At 43.7% G+C, this 16,844-nt stretch overlaps 1 protein-coding gene across 2 annotated transcripts; it reads left to right on the top strand.

Annotated features, from left to right (window-relative positions):
• The first annotated feature begins 603 nt into the window (after positions 1-603).
• OGFRL1 (opioid growth factor receptor like 1) lies at positions 604-16,446 on the top strand. 2 transcript variants are annotated; one of them, XM_069599479.1, is made up of 7 exons: positions 604-1,185; positions 5,281-5,367; positions 5,522-5,600; positions 8,432-8,510; positions 8,608-8,674; positions 8,782-8,927; positions 13,915-16,446. In XM_069599479.1, the coding sequence occupies exons 1-7, from the start codon at positions 937-939 to the stop codon at positions 14,579-14,581; spliced, it is 1,374 nt and encodes a 457-aa protein (XP_069455580.1). In that variant the 5' UTR covers positions 604-936; the 3' UTR covers positions 14,582-16,446. The 2 variants fall into 2 exon arrangements, with proteins under 2 accessions (XP_069455580.1, XP_069455579.1); XM_069599478.1 differs by having other exon boundaries at positions 666-1,185; positions 5,519-5,600.
• The last annotated feature ends 398 nt before the right edge of the window (positions 16,447-16,844 follow it).

Genomic DNA, 16,844 nt, shown 5'->3' with positions numbered 1-16,844 from the left:
CACTTGTTTTATCAGACTGTGCTGTTTTACCTTTGAACGTGAAAGTGAAAGCGGCTCACTCATGTCCGACTCTTTGCGACCCTACAGTCCATGGGATTCTCCAGGCCGGAATACTTCTGGCCTTTCCTTTCCTTTCCCAGGGATCGAACCCAGGGGATCTTCCCAAGCCAGGGATCGAACCGAGGTCTCCCGCATTGCTGGCGGATCCTCTCCCAGCTGAGACACCAGGGAAGCCAGCTTTAATTACTTCTATGACACCCTTTCCCTGGCTGTCCCTCCCATTTCAGAACAGACAAGGGATCAAGGTTCCTGAGTTTTTATTCTATCCGGAGCACCGATGCAGAGTGGGTATTAGCGAAAGCATGCAGGGATGCATGTGAGCGTCTGGTGGTTCTCGCTGGTTTTGCTGCCTGGATGAGGTGGCTACGGCTTTGACTTTCCGTGTCCGCGGCGCTGCGAGTGTCAGCCCAGACGCAGTCCCTGTAGCTCGGGTTTTCTGTGGATGTGCTGCCCCATCCCCAGCAGCTGCGAATTCTTGCCGCGGCCAATCCCTCCAAGACCGGCCGGGAAGGAGGCGGGGTGCGGACGGGAATCGCCCGCAGAAGGCGACACCTCCTCGGACCCCTGTCCAAGCCCGGGGCGGGTCGGAGGCCGAGGGCAGAGGGCCCTCCGCGGGGCAGCGCAGCGGGAGCGGCGCGCGTCGGGCCGGGAGGCGGGAGCGATGGGCGGGCTCGGGCGCGGGCGGCGGCGGCCCCGGGGCCGCGGGCTCCTCCCCGCCCTGCGCCTGCCGCTCGCCGCGCGCAGGCAGAGCGGGCCGGGCGCCGAGGTGCCGCCCAGCGCCCCGGCCGCGGCCCTGCCCGGGCCCTAGCGCCGCCGCCAGCCGGAGCCCGGAGCCGGCGCCCCGCAGCCCCGCCGCGCCCCGCGCCCGCCTCTCCGATGGGCAACCTGCTCGGCGGGGTCAGCGTGCGCGAGCCCACCACCGTGGAGGACTGCGACTCCACCTGGCAGACGGACTCGGAGCCCGAGCTCGAGGAGCCGGGGCCGGGCGGCGGCGAGGGCCCGGGGCGGGAGCCCGCGCAGCCCCCAGAGCTCGCCGAGCCCCAGGAGCCCCCGGAGCGAGCCGGCGGCCGGCCCCGCGCCGGCCCCGCGCCGGAGCCGGACCCCGAGGCGGCGGGCGCAGAGCAGGTAGGCGGCCGCCGGGGCCTCGGGCCGGGGTGGGGCGGGGGGCGGCCGCGGGCGACCCCAGCCCGCAGGGTCCGGGCGCGCGCGGGCGCGGCGGTTCGTCCTCCTGCGGCAGCCCGGGGACCCAGGCCCTGCGCACTGGGGTCGCCCCGGGCCGCCCGCGGACGGCCTGGGGCCTGAGCGCGGGCACCGGCCGGAGGGTCCCTCCCTCGCCCCCCCGCTCCCCCGGGCAGAACCCAACTTGGCAGAGTGTCTTCTCAGCCTCCGCAGCGCAGCCGGGTGATGGAAGGCAGGGTGGGGGTAACCTGCCTGAGAATAGAGGATGGTGAAAACCCGTCTAGTGCGTGTTATTGGTTTCAAAAAAAAAAATCATCCAGAATGTGGTGGGGGCAGCGAGCCCTCTCCCTGCAGCGGGGTCTCCAGCCTTTAGGAATCTCTGGAAGGTCCCCATCCGACGTGAAAATGCCAGAGTTCCAAGTCAGGCCTTCTGACCCAGGAGTTCAGGGCATGCTCCAAACATCTTTTTTTTACCCAGAAGACTTGTTGATCCAGATATGCTGAAGTCATCTGCCTGCTTCAGTTCGGAGGAGAGGTTAGTAACCCTTCTAACCTCTGATGGACTGAAAAATCAGGAAACTTTAGAAGAGAGGACTTGCATGACCAAGCCTCTGAAGGGCGCCTGGCTCAGCTCTAACAGGCAGGGTTACTGGGTCAGGCCCTCCTCAGCCGTGAGGGGAAGAGGCTGGGAAGTGGAGACCAAGGTCTCTCGGCTCTAGCAGAGGAATCAGAAGGTGTATTTTACAGAAAGGCTGCCTCATCCGTCTTGACAATCTTCTGTTTGGGTCAGCAGCAAACTGTACAAGCTCTTGCTATACACGTGTGCTTCCTAACTGCAGTTTTTGGAGTGGAGTGTGGTGGCAGTTGCTCTTTTGAACTCCCGTTTTGGAGAAAACTGAGGCCTAGAAAGAGAAGTTTGCCCAGGATCATCCAGGGAAAGAGAGGTGCAGACCCAAGTCTGCCTGTCACCTGCGGCAGAACCCGAGACCTCATTGTCTCTTTGCCCCTGCTGCTGGTTGTCTTGCCTTGCAAATTCATTGTTTTTCCCTTCCACTCGTATCTCAATGAAGAAGTTTGGGATGTCAAAAAAAAAAAAAAAAAATCTGGTCAGATTTCGTCCAACTAACCTGGTCCATCTATATGAAACAGGTTTATAATTCATGTTTCAATCAGTTAATCACAACCCCAGTAAATGGTAGATGGCTCCAATCTTTTCTTTTCCCCTTTAATGATTAATTTTTCTTGTCAGGATCACCATGTAATGTCTACTCTTTAATGCTGCTTTTGAATGTCCACCTTACTTGCTCCCTACTCCCCATGGTCATTTGCAAGAACTGATGGAGCTACCTTTAAAGTCTAACCCAGTCTACTTTTTAGACTGCTAAAAAGTAGAAAAACGACTTTTCACCAGCTCTGTTGCTGTATTCCTAGTCCAAGTGACTAGTTGACAAATGACTGTGCCATTCACCAAGATGGGGAAGTCTAAGGTAGCAAGCAGCATCAGAGGTTAAATCAAGAGTCCCCTTGAGTTTAATATCCTATAAGACATCCAAGGGGAGTTGATGAGTAGTTCATTATGAGTAAAGCCTCAGTCCAGGACTGGAATCTTCAGCATGTAAGAATGGAGGTATTTAAAGTCATGGGAAGATCTGGGATCTTCAAGGAGCATGAGAAATGTGGACAGGCCCTGGGCACTGCTCCGTGGAGATCATGTGAGGGAGAGAAGTCAAAGATGAAGCTGCCCAGGGGCGACCAGTGAGATGGAGCAGAACCAAACCGGGGCAGGTGTGGCGTGTGACTGTGTTTGAGGACAGATGTCAGTTGGCCCCGTGCTGCTGGGAAGTCACCTGGGTGGAGCGCTGGGAAAGCTGCTCAGTGAGATGGGAATGTGTTAGGTGATGTTCATAAAAGCCATTTTGATGGCGTGCAGAGGATGATAGCCTGGTTGGGGTGGGTTGTGAGAGAAGGGGAGACAGGCAGGGACTATGGGCAACTGTCTGGGAATGTTTTGCTATAAACCGGAGCAAAGCTATGGATCTGTCATTGAGGGGAGTTTGGGTCAGTCCTAGTTGATGCATGTTTAAGATTAGAGATACTACAGCATGTTTGCTGAAGGCAATGACCCAGAGGACAGGGAAATTTGGGGGACACGAGACTTAGTGATAAAATATTAAAGAACAAAATCTGTCGCTGAGCAGGTGAAAGGGACCGGGGAGGAGAGCCTGTAGGAGCAGGAAGGGGAGGGAGCATGGTGATGCTGGCAGGCTGGCGCGTTTAGAGCCTGGAGGAGGCCGGCGTTCTCAGCATAACACTGGGAAATATAGGTAGGGCGTGAGTCATTCTCTTCATTTCGCAGATGATCAAATGAAGATGCAGTTAAAAGCCTCACACGTCAGCAGCTGAGTTAAAGACTCAGTCCAAGTGTCCTGACTCCTAGTTTTGAACTGTTGATATTCCACCATGGTTTCTATGACTGTCCTTCGCATTGGGTAGAGCTGAAATTGATTCAGACCTAATTAGTCAGCCTTGGAGCCTCCAGCCTGGGGTTCTCCGTCTGGCCCTATCGCTGGGCTCTGGGCAATAGTTATTGAACTTTATTCCAAGCCTGGGTTCCCTTGTTTCTAAGATGGAAGCACTCCTGATGGCCTCCCAGGTGGGTTATAAGAATCAAATGAAATAATATATGTGCCTGGTAAGTGGAAAAGTGCTTTCTTTATGCTTCTGGGATGATGAGTCATGGGGTTGTAGCATAGGCTAAAGAGATCCAGAAACCTGCTAGGCAGAGCTATTTTGAAACGTGTGGTGAGGACCAGAATATAAGCTTTTCCTTGCTTATGTAAGGAGCAGCTATTGTTAAACATCAGCTAGTTTGGAGTTAAAGTAAGTTGCTCTGTACTTGTAGTAATAGTGAGACTCATGCTGCTTCAGAATCTGCTTGGAGGATGCCAGTCTGTCAGCACCGACTGGGGCGGGGGCCGATGAGGAAAGGTGGGCGAACCTCTTAATGAATATTCAGACTCCAGCTTTGTCATCTGTTTCATCTTCCTCAGCAGTCTCTGCCCTTCTGCATGACTCTGGACCCAAAGCACGTTCTTGTACATTATGGTAGCACGTGGAGTTAAGACCATGAGAACTGATTATATTGACTTCTGTCTTTTCCTTTAAAAATTGCTGTGGAGCTGGGAATTTTGTTTAGAATTTTAAAAGTGTAAGTAAACTACCACATACAGGTTACCACAATGTGAAGTTCATTCCAGCTGAGAATTATACTACTTTGTGTATATGTTTGAAATCTGCTACCTTCACAAAGAGAACGGCTACCCACCCCAGTATTCTTGCCTGGAAAATTCCATGGACAGAGGAGGTGAACAGGCTACAGTCCGAGGGATCACGAAGAGTCGGACACGACTGAGTGACTAACACATACACACATATACCTTATATCACATTGTATTATCACTGAATTAACCAAAGGTTATTCATGCCTTTGTGTGCCTGTTATATACTGTGAAGGATGGAGTTTAGAAGGCTATTTAGTTTGTTTTAAAAGCCCCCTTTTCCTTCACAAATATTATTTGACTTCCAAGTACAACTAAACATTGCAAGATTGATGACAATCTTCTTTGTAGGATTGACTTATTATCTTAACATTTTTCATATTATGTAAAATATTTTAAAATAAATTTAGTCATAAAATCACTTGTCTAACCTCTGGTCTTTAATTCATTGTAAGTTCTGTTTCTAATAGATACTGATCCATAGTATTTGGCCTCTATAGGCTTTTGGTAAATAATAAAGTTTTTTATTTAGTAAAACACCTCAGAACAAATGTTACTGGCTTCAAGTCAGGAAACGAGAGAGCCAACAAATGTTGCTAGTAAGCATTATTAAAAGGACATTTAAAATATCTTCACTCAATGGATAGCTGGACACGGTTCAGCCTTTCTTTATGTGGGCTTGTTATTTCAAGTTTGTTCTGAAAATTCCTCGGTGAAAATGTCTTGCTTCAAAATGTAAATGGAATTTCCCCTTTTATTTTAGGGGACTGATTCCACTGAAGCACCTGCCAAGCCAAAGAGAAGTTTTTATGCTGCGAGGGATTTGTACAAATACCGACACCAATACCCAGTAAGACTATAGAAGGATTTTTTTCTAAACTGTAAAATATTTCCCTTCTGTTGCTGTTATTTTACGGTGCCAATGAGCAAATGTACAAGGAAGGTCCTTGTGCTTTTTTCATGTGTCCATGTGCTGGAGATTGATTTATTTTTTCCTTTAGCAGAACTTCAAAGATATCCGATATCAAAATGACTTGAGCAATCTTCGTTTTTATAAGAATAAAATTCCATTTAAGCCCGATGGTGAGTAATCCGCTACCTTGGTAAAAAGCAAACTTTAAATAGTAGTAGTAGCGCTAGCCATTCTTTGTTTACTCCCTGCTCGGTCCATTCTCAGCGTGTTGGTTCGGTGTCTGGCTTGACTCTGCCCTGCAGTCCCTTGTGTCCCCGGAGTCTAGACCCTTGAGCTGTGAGCATCCACTCGGCAGATTCTGGAGGAGTAACCTGAGGATTATCAGTTCCTTCCCACCACCTGTTTACAGTGGTGACTTCTATCTGGAAGGTAGTGGGGGCCATTTCTGTGAGAGGAGAAAAGGAGATTTCTAGAAACCTAGGGTATCAGATTATTAAGAAATATTAGGGGAGAACAAATTCAGTTTCCTCAATTTGAAGATGAAGTCGCTGGATCTTGATGTTGGAATGACTGGTTGGTTGGTTCACTCCATCATAGACTTGGGTCTCGGTTCCAGAATTTAGTGTTCCTTTCACTGTGCCGTGACCCCAAAGTCTAGAGAACATGATTGAACGTGGTGTTTCTGTTGGGATCATCTTTCCTGTTGGTTTTCAGGTTCAAGGTCAGGAAGCTAGAGGAGCTAGCTTCAGCGTCTCGGTATCTTAGGGAGGGAGCTAGGCACAGTGCAGGTCTCCACCCAGCTCCGCAGCTCTGCAGGTGCTTTCCTAGGGTCTTTTCTAAATCTGTAGTGAGAGGGTGCAGTCCCCACGGTACCTATGCCTGACTCCCCCCGGCACCAGACTGTGGCTCATGGTGGGCAATCTCACTTTATCCAGGTCAAGCCGGAAAGACGGCTGCTCTACATAAAGCCCTTGTCTCTGTGAGGTGACCAGATGGCCCTGGCTGCGGCTCTTTGCTCTCAGTGGAAACTGAGCCAAATTCACAGCAGGGTGAATCAGGGAATGAGGGTCATGGGTTGCAAAGCAGAACCAAGTTAGTTCTTAGAAATGCTTAAGGAGTTCCCTACATTGGACACTGGCAGACAAACCAGTTGGGAAGTAGGGTGTATTGCTGACAAGTCAATCCACTTGACTTTAGTTATTTTCTGGTGTCCCAGAAGTCTGCCCCGATTTGGAAGGAACCCTCTAGGTGAAAATGCTCTGTTGTATTTTCTAATGGTGGAAACTGCTTTATATACTAATTGAAATAAGATTAATTAATTGTCTTTTTAGGACCTGGGGTAAGAAAAACTTTTGAAGAAATGCAGTGGTAGATTGTTCATTTGACTCTGATGTGACTTTGATACAATTTACCCAAAGGGATGCCTTCAAATACTGAACACATTGAAGACAGAGATAATGACAATGTTTAACTTCATTTTTTTTTTTTTGTATTTCTACCAGTGAATTTATTTTTGAGGTAGTAATTTAGAGCAATAACTTAAAGCAATGAATCTTTTTTTTTGGTAATCTTTATCACAAAATTTATTTGGAAATCTTTTTTTTTTTTAATTTGGAAATCTTATAAGACTAGTGGGGGTCAAAAGTTTTAGGTATGGTCACATAAAATATTATTCTAGTTTATTATGTAAATTACATCAATTCACATTTTCCTTCCCAGTATGTGTGAACACACACACACCACACTTGTTAGTAAACATGTCTGCAATGACATGTATTGGGTTGACCAAAAGTTTGTTAGGTTTTAAGTACAAATAAAAGGACTATTTTTCATTTTCACGAAGAACTTTATTGAAAAATATATTCCCCAACTGAATGAACTTTTTGGCCAGCCCAATATTTTACTTGTTAAGTAGAAGGAAAGGGAAATGGAAGGGGAAACAAATGGGAAATTATAGGGGTAAATGTTTTCAATAGGCTGAGGATTAACTAACAACGTTTTACCAAAAACCTTGAGCATGAGGTTCTCTGATACAAACCGGTGACCTCTGGAGGAAACAGTAGTGAGATGAGCTATGTTTAGAATGGTATTATGTTGTGAGTTTTCTGTAAAATTGACTAAGTGGCTACAGTTAATTGTGAGGACCTAGACAGATTTGGGAAGCAGAATTTTGCCTGAATAAGTTCTTCTAGGAGAAGGACAGGATGTGGTGAAGAAGAGGGCTTATGTTTCAGGACCATAAAGACCTGCGTTCCGCTCCTGGTTTTGCTGGTGTGTGACTGAGCAGATCTTACTGTTTTGTCAGTAGTCAAGCAGGAGGAGCAATGCTCCAGAAATGCTGGGTTGAGACGGTGCTGGGCAGATTCAGCGGGCTGGCTGCACTGTGGGAGCGGTCCTGCCGCTAGAAAGCACTCAACACTTCGGCCTTTACATTTTCTTTCCTCCCTTTCCTTCCCCTTTTCCGACTTTTCTCTGCATTCTCTCCCTCCCACCTTTGTCCTCTTCCTTCCTTTTTGCCTGGGATACATTTCATTTTTATTTGGTTTAGTATTTAAAGAACTCAATGGCTCTCAAGGGCAGGGGCTGGCCAACTTTCTTTGTACAGGGCCATTGAGTAAATACACTCAGCTCTGTGGGCCATACCATATCTGTTGCAACTACTCGGTTTAAATACATAATACATGAATGGATATGCATGGCTGTGTTCCAAAAAAGCTTTATTTATAAAACAGATGGCAGGCCATCGTTTGCCAGCTTCTACTTTGGAGTAAGCGTCCAATAGAGTTTTCTGTGATTTGAGGTGCCATGACTTTTCTTTTCAATTAGACTTATTTCACCACTGAGTCTGTGGCATAGGGTTTTCATCTTATAAAGGCATTGCTCTTGCGTGCTGTTATTAACGTTTTAAAAAATTTTAACGCAATGCTTAAGTGATTCAGTCTCAAGATGCCTTCAACAGTGTTCTAACACCTCGTTCATGTTCTGAATCTTTCCTCTGCAGGTGTTTACATTGAAGAAGTTCTCAATAAGTGGAAAGGGGACTACGAGAAGCTGGAGCACAACCACACCTACATCCAATGGTCAGTCACCTGCTCTCTCTCTCGAACCGTAACCTGTTTAATCACGTGTGCTTCCCAGAGATCACTAATATACAAATATTATTTCTCTAAAACATAGGCTTTTCCCTCTGAGAGAACAAGGCTTGAACTTTTATGCTAAAGAGCTAACTACCTATGAAATTGAGGTGAGGCAAGCTGATTTCATTTCATGCGAGTTAACCAAATTAATGTTGCCATTTGATGGCCCTGGTAATTCTGAGTCACTCCGCCAAATTTTTCTCTTTTTCATTAGGAATTCAAGAAAACAAAGGAAGCAATAAGAAGATTCCTCCTGGCTTATAAAATGATGTTAGAGTTTTTTGGAATAAAGCTGATAGATAAAACTGGAAACGTTGCACGGGCTGTTAACTGGCAGGAAAGGTTTCAGCATCTGAATGAGTAAGTAGAGGCCCTGCAGTGAGTCCCCAAGGCATGGGTTTTCTCTGGGTTGGAATTCTCTATGGCACATAGAGCCACAAGCAGATGGACCCATGGATTTGAATTCAAAAGCTCATCTTAGAAAAGAAAATGAGACAACAAAAATTTTTAATGTATGTTTTGTGTCTGCATTTAGATGACTGTTAGATTTTTTATCCAAAATTTTTGAAGCAGAAGGTTAATAGTGTATGATAAATTAATATCAGTGGAACAAGTATAGAAAATCTATGAAATCAAATGCTATCTACCTTTTGAGTTTTGAAATAATTTAGAAAAGAAACTGAAATCATTGGTCATTTGTTGTTTCAACAAATTTTCAAGTAACTGGTATATACTAGATACAATGGTAAGTGTTGAGATGCATTTTCTGTCTCAGGCAAGTTATTATATATATATATATAAAAGCTCATCTGCACTTTATTCCCTGTTCTATATTCTAAAGCAAAACAAAATAACAATAACAACAGCAAAAAAAAAAAAGAATGATATTCCAGGTAGAAATATGACTGCTTGGTTTCAGAACTGTTTATTCCTGTAGCCACTCTACTGCCCACAGTCAAGTGTAGCCTCACTCCCTGTTTATACCGTGTTTCTCAGCATTTATGGTTGTTCGTATAGGCTTTTCTAGCCCCTCTCCTAGGCTGTATGCTTCTGGTAGCTCGGGCTGCGTCTCAGGCACTGTGCCTTCTTAGATCAAATCCATAATTAAGCCTATGACATATACTGGAGGTCCCCTACATATGAACCTTCAAGCTGTGAACTTTCAAAGGTGCAAACGTGCGTTCACATGTCCCATGTTGTAAGTTAGTTCATGGGTGTGGTGTACATTGTCACCTGTGTGCATCCTCCACAAGTGGCGGTGCTTTTGTGTACTTTACTGAACAATACTGTATAGAGTACAGCAGCTCAGTATCTTTATTTCAAGCCCAGGATATCTGGAAGCAAGCATAAAAGCAGCAGTGGTGTAGGTGGTATTTTTCAAGGTACTGTACTGTAAGATTAAAAATGTTTTCTTTATTTTTTTGTGTATTTTTATGTATTACTTGTGTGAAAAGTATTATAAACCTATTACAGTACAGTACTAAATATCCAATTATGTTAGTTGGATATCTAGGCTAATTTTGTTGGACTTCCGAACAAAATGGACCTAGAATATGCTCTTGGAGCGAACTCATTTGTATGTAGGGGACTTACTGTAAAAACCACTTTATAAGACTGAGAGGTACTTATACATTTTAGAAAGAGAGAAAATTAGAATCATCGCCTTATAGGTCAAAATCAGAAGCCCAGTTTTTATTAATAAATTGAAACACCTGTGAAGAAAATTTTAGCAGTTTATCTGGAACTGATTTTCTGTGTTATTTTGCTTGGATATTTATAACTTTCATTAATACTTATACCCCAATTTAAAAAAATTATTTTCTTTGCATGCAAACTGGCCTTTTTTTCCCCCTTAATTATAGGGTGACTTATGAGCACTGGACTATAAAACCAAAAACTTTAGAACATTTTTAGCACATTATAATTAGCTGAATGGGGCAAATACCAAGAGAAAAAAATTAAAACTAACCTAAGAAATATGTCTTTACACCAAACAGCATTTTTGTACATTGGTAAACTAATTTTTTGTGTGTATTTTTCTATAACTTTGATCTTGCTTTGGTAAAATGAGTAGAAGCATTACTGTCTGAGCCTTCTATTTATTATTTATAATCAACACTATTAAAATGGTGACTTGTAGTAAAACACTCAAGATGTGGGCATAAAACTTTACGATCTTGACTAGAAGACCTGTTAACTCATAACTCAAGTTAAATTTGATTTATACAGAGTACTTTGGAGAAGGACATGGCAACCCACTCCAGTATTCTTGCCTGGAGAATCCCATGGACAGAGGAGCCTGGTGGGCTACAGTCCATGGGGTCGCAAAGAGTTGGGCATGATTTAGCGACTGACGATAGAGCGCTTACGCTGGAATGATGCAGAGAGCTCCCCCCGAGCTCTCTGTGCGCGGTTTCTAAGCACTTGTGTCATACCCTCAAAGACAGCTCTGTGCAGGTAGTCGGTTGACATGAAGGATGGCAAGAGTCAGCCTCAGAAGAGGATCTGATGATGTCTCGTCTTCTGTGTGCTCATGAATGTCATTTGAGAGAACCTCCATTTCCAACTTGGTTGGTTTTTTTTTTTTTCTTGGTTGGAATAGCACTCTTGTTTAGTAAATATTTGTTGAATGAATAAGTGGCGGACAAACCAGGTTTGTCTGCCTAAATCCTCCTTGGGGTTTAATTGTCTCTCCCACTCTTAACTGGCGGTTGGAAGCAGAAGGCTTTCCTTAAATGACTTTCTGGCCTGAGACTCGGAGGGGAGCCTGACTGTTACCTGACCCTTCCCACCCTGTCCTCTTTCCTTCTTTCCACCACCAGTTTTCCTTTCCATGGGTACAGCTTTTTTGTGTGGTTTAATCTGCATAGTATCTTAAGTCTTTTAGAGTGAGCAGGGAATTCAGTGTGTTTATAGTAGTCCAGCAGAGGAAAATATTAAAAGAAAGTCAAGTGAAATAAAGTTTAGTGAACAAGGACCATGACTAAAACAGGTAAAATGTTTCAGCCTTTCCCATTGCCCTCACCTCTGGCTGCAGGCCCAGCTTCTCTCTTCGATCTGCTAAGCCACCCCAGAGTCTACTCACAACATTAGGAGAGTGGGTTGTTTTGTATTTCTTGGTGACATTTGTTTCAAAGCATACTGAAACACCCAGTTTCTTTCTTGTATGATTCTGTTCCATAATCCTGATCTTTATTCACTTTAACCCAAGTGTGTGTTCTTTTCCACTGTTATGTAAACTTTTAAATTGGAGAATGTGTTGATACAGAAAATTTTATCTTGGTCATTCATCTTGGATTGGATATGTGAAATTGAGCTACTTGCCAATATAGTAAATTTTGTTGTGTCATATAACTCCTCTTTGGTTTTTTAAAGGAAAATATTATTCCATGTTACCACGCCTCTCTTTCTCATAGACTTAGGAAGCAGATGTTGGGATTTCACTACCAAGTTATTAGACTATGTAGCGAAAGTGAAAGTGTTAGTGGCTTAGTTGTGTCTGACTCTTTGCAACCCCATGCACTGTAGCCTGCCAGGCTCTTCTGTCCATGGAATTCTCCAGGCAAGAATACTGGAATGTGCAGTCATGCCCTTCTACAGAGGATCTTCCAGACTCAGGGATCAAACCTGGGTCTCCCTCATTGTAGGCAGATTCTTTACCGTCTGAGCCACCAGGGATGCCAGACTATGTAGATGCTACCCTAATCTAACTACTAGGTTAGTCCTGCTGATAATGGCACTTTGTCTTAACGTCACTCAAATTGGTTTTGTCACAAAAGTCTGGTACTTGATTCGTAAAACTGAAGCATTATCTGTGCTATGTTTTATCCTTTGGCCTTCAAAGAGTTGACTATTAAGAGAACACTACTTTGGTAAACACCCAGAAAGGCGGAAACTTGAAAACTGTTGTACTTGTCTTTTCCAATGTTTGGTGAGCCTGAATCATTCAGGGTTCGTTTAGTTTGGTCCAAATTAACTTTCAAGGTCCTGGAACCAGGTCCTTCCACTCCTCAAATAATTCAGCATCCTCCACTTTTCCCAAATAAGTTGCTAGTTATTCCTAAGTGAATACCAAGCATTTGTGGAAGCTAAGGCAGGTATATGTGACGCTTGTAGAAAGTTCAATGCCTGAGGTGTAAAGAGGTTTAAGGAGGTTAGGAATAAGTGGTGGTTGTGGGGCAGTATTGGGTGAATAACTCACCTGGGCTGTTGATGACACATGTGATTAATACATGAAAATTAATCACATATTAATGATTCCTTTTGGATACAGCCAGGTATTTGTAATAAAGCAACTCTTGGGCTGAGTGAGGTCAGGGAGGTGAGATTATGAATTGTGACAGAATAGGTTTGGAAGGCTTTCATCTGGTAATGGCCTTAGTTTTCAGACAAAGAAGATATTAGTGCAGTCTGGGGAAAGAAGCATCTTTGGAATCAATGGCAGTAAAGGCAAAATTGTCAGTTCTGTGATAGGGAAAGATGAGGTGAGAGAGGTCACAGATGGAAAAGAGTTGGGGTGATTATGTTATGATGGGTACAAGCATGGTGGTCCTTAGTATACCAGTACCCACATTTATATGGTTAGATAGTGTCTAACATTTAAGTTGCACAGTCTCAGCTTATGGGTCAGCTCATTTGATTCTTGCAAACTCAGGTAGGTGTGGGCCCTTTTCCCCATCTGCAGACTGGGATGCTGAGCCTTCGAGATGCCATCATTTCACGCAGCTGCAGGTGCAGAGCCAGGATGTGAGTTCAGTTCTGACTCCAGAGCCCACGCTCTCTGCTGTGCTAAATAAGTCAGTTTTGCATCCTTTGTCGGAATTGTTCTAGCCAGGTAGAATGGTGTTGGCTGCTTCCCTTCCGAGTTGGTTCTTCTGGTGGATTCTGCTGACCAGCTGACCCTGGAAATCATGCATTCAGCTGGTAGCTAAGGCCCAGCACTGTTTACCTGTGACAAGAATGATACCTTTGTGTAGTCGATATTCATCCTCACTGTATTTTATAAATAATAATTCAACATCCGTGGAGATACATTTTGAATCTAAATGTTTTTCAAATGTGAAGAACTAACAAACCAGGGAGAATTTATTTTCTTTTCTTTTTTTTTTTGAGAATTTATTTTCTATACTTGAGTTTTATATACATTGGCATTACACTGAGGCACAGAGGTTTAATACCTTCTGTTTTACGCTTCTTCAGGGAGTCTAATGCGCCTTTTAGCAAAGTCATTACAAGGCATGCTTTCATGGTTTACACTTCGATCAAAAGTACTTTCCCAGTGGTTTTCATTCCCAGGCTTCTTCCCCCGCCTAATATTCTTCCTTCATTTTATTCAACCTGCTTCCAGGTCTCAGCACAACTATTTGAGGATCACTCGTATTCTGAAAAGCCTTGGTGAGCTTGGATATGAAAGTTTTAAATCTCCTCTGGTAAAATTTATCCTTCATGAGGCTCTGGTGGAAAATACTATTCCCAATATTAAACAGAGTGCACTGGAGTATTTCGTGTACACAATCAGAGACAGAAGGGAGAGGAGAAAGCTCCTACGGTTTGCCCAGAAACATTACACGCCCTCAGAGAATTTTATCTGGGGACCCCCGAGGAAAGCACAGCTTGAGGGCAGCAAAGCCCAGAAGCCCCCCGGCCCGCCCACCACGGGCCAGCAAGGCCAGACGTCTATGCACAAAAAACCCAAAGACTCCAAAAACGCCTCCTCAGCCGCGCATGGGATCAGTAAAGCAGCTGAAGACAAAAAAGTGGCCTCTAAGGAGTCAGGAGAAGAGACGGACAAGCCCAGTGCGGAGCCAGGCAGCGAGGCTGCCCAGCCCGGAGACCCCGGGCAGGACGGGGTTGCGGACAATTCCAGTCCTCAGGCAGAAAAGACAGTCACTGACCCCGAGGAGCAAAAGGAGAGTGCGTCTCCCTCGGAGAAGGATGAGGCGGGTGACAAGCCGGACCAAGACGGTGGAAGTCCAGGCGATGTGGGTTCCCATGATGAGACCACGTTGCCGTGAGTTATCAGAAGGCCCCTATGCCCATGCACCCCCGGGAGGGGAGGCTGTGGCGTGTCCTGAGGAGCAGAGGCCGCGTTTCCCAGCGCAGCCGGAGGTTGATGATTTTTCTGTGGTCAGCATTAGTTGTCACCTGGTTTTTAGTCTGGATGGCTGTGAATTTAATATTTAGAAAGAAGTCTGAAGACGAGACCCAGTGAATGAGTGTATCCTGTAACACTTTGGGGATGTGAGTTTTTGCATCCTGTACACAATTCCCTTTATATTATTTTCAGTGTATCTGGAAGTAATCATGGAGTGTTTGATATAGCTGAGATAGGAATCAGTTCTTGGAGTAGACTGTACTATACCTGGAGGAAATTGAGAGGATAATTTCATTATGTGGCCACACCTTTGCCAGATTTAAAGGTTCCTGTGTTTAAGCTGCAAGAAAAAAAATGTGGTCTTCTTTGAGGTATTCAGAAAGGAATTTGGATTTTTTTTTTAACAGCACCTCAGCGTGTTTACTTTCAGGTTCTGGTAAGGAGGATGGATGTTCTTGGGGACTTGGAATCACCCTCCCCTGCTTGTCAGTCCCGCTGTCTTTCCCGGTCCTCTCTCTCCACCCTTAGCCTCATTCCCATCAGCCACCTGTGTCGGCCGGCACCTGCGATTCTAGTGTTGACATCTAGACATTCAGATGGTCTCCTGCAGTGACATTTACACGGGATGGAAGAGATTGTCAACTGTACGATTTCAAGAATTTGCTTTGTTTAAAATAATAAACATGTTTTTCTGTATTAACATGCTTAAAAACAAATTTTGATGCAAAAGTACAAGAAGAAAATCTTGCCTTTTATGGCTGTTCCATATAAATTTGGTGCTTGTGTCTGAATGCAAATGACTAAAGAATTAAAAAATTAGAGAAGAAATTATTCATTTTTAAAACACATGCATTTTGTACCGGCAACAAGGCAGTGGTCCCTGAAACCATGAATATCTCAGTGTTATGTGGACTATGAAGTTCATATTGCTTAGCCCACAGGGTATCTTTAAAAAAAATACAATTTGCTGTATCTCAGTTGTCAGACCTTGAAATTGAGAGTAGATTTGATATCCCATGTATTCAGCTCTAGTAAGCACAGAATGTGTCAAAATTGGGTAAGAGCAAATAGCTTTATTTCCTATAATATTGTTACTAATTATTACACATTAGAAAACAATTAAACACTGTGGTGAAAACTTCAGCATACCTACAAATATAGTAAAAGTAATTAATAGACCTTTTTTTAAAACTTAATTTCATTTAGAAAGAAATTGCCTCTGTGTGTTTCTTAGGCTTTTAAGGGAAGATCTATTCACTTTAACCCCCAAAGAATTTTTACTATTTTTACTATGTCCTGTTTTTTAATCATATCATATCATCTTCTGTTACATTTATTGATCAGAGGATTTTTAGCAACGGATTTCTAGAAAATAAACACACCAACAGTATGCTTTGAGAGGATATTATTGCCTTGAAATTTACGTAAAACATCACTGTTTCTCAAATCTGACTTAGTCAGAATATTAGTAACGTGTATTATATATGTATTCCAATAAATATAGAATATTTTCTCATTATAATTTCTCATAATACACCAATTTTATGTTTCTTCTGTTTTTTGAAGTGAGCATTAGGATTTGGGAAACAATTCTGCTTTTGGATTTCAGTTTCTTTTTTTACTTTAATCTAAAAAAAGCTTTCTTTCATGGCCCCATTCTTTTCTTTAATGGCCTCATTGAGCTCAATAAGCAATTTTGCAGGATTAGGGCATGAGAGTAGGTTGCCACATTGGGCTAAATTGTAGAAATATAATACATTAGAAAAATCTTACCAATTTTGCATACATGATAAAGTGTTCACACCACTTTCTGAGTACATAATGTTAAAATTTTGTGACCAGATATTAAAATATGAATAAGCAGCAGACTGATACTAAAATGAGTATAATCTGAATTACTTAGAAGCTAGTAGTATATCAGAGCCCTTAGAAGTAAAAATGTTTCATTCAATAATTTAACTTTTAGAATATTCCTAATTAGGGATTTGATTAGATTGTACCATTTAATTTGAGAATATTTAGTCTCAAGGGAAAAACTGCCTGGCTTTCATTTAAAATAGGGGCCTTTTTCTACCATGCTGGTTTTGAAAGGTATATTCACATGTAACGGTATCAGTTCTCCATTTAGCCTGTAAATAACTTATGAGAGAATTCTTCAGTGGAAAGAAGTGAGAGTGCCATTC

This window comes from Ovis canadensis, chromosome 9, assembly GCF_042477335.2.
Source record: "Ovis canadensis isolate MfBH-ARS-UI-01 breed Bighorn chromosome 9, ARS-UI_OviCan_v2, whole genome shotgun sequence".
Taxonomy (NCBI): domain Eukaryota; kingdom Metazoa; phylum Chordata; class Mammalia; order Artiodactyla; family Bovidae; genus Ovis; species Ovis canadensis.
The sequence above is the reverse complement of the archived record's forward strand: the minus strand, read 5'-3'. Positions and strand labels throughout refer to the sequence as shown.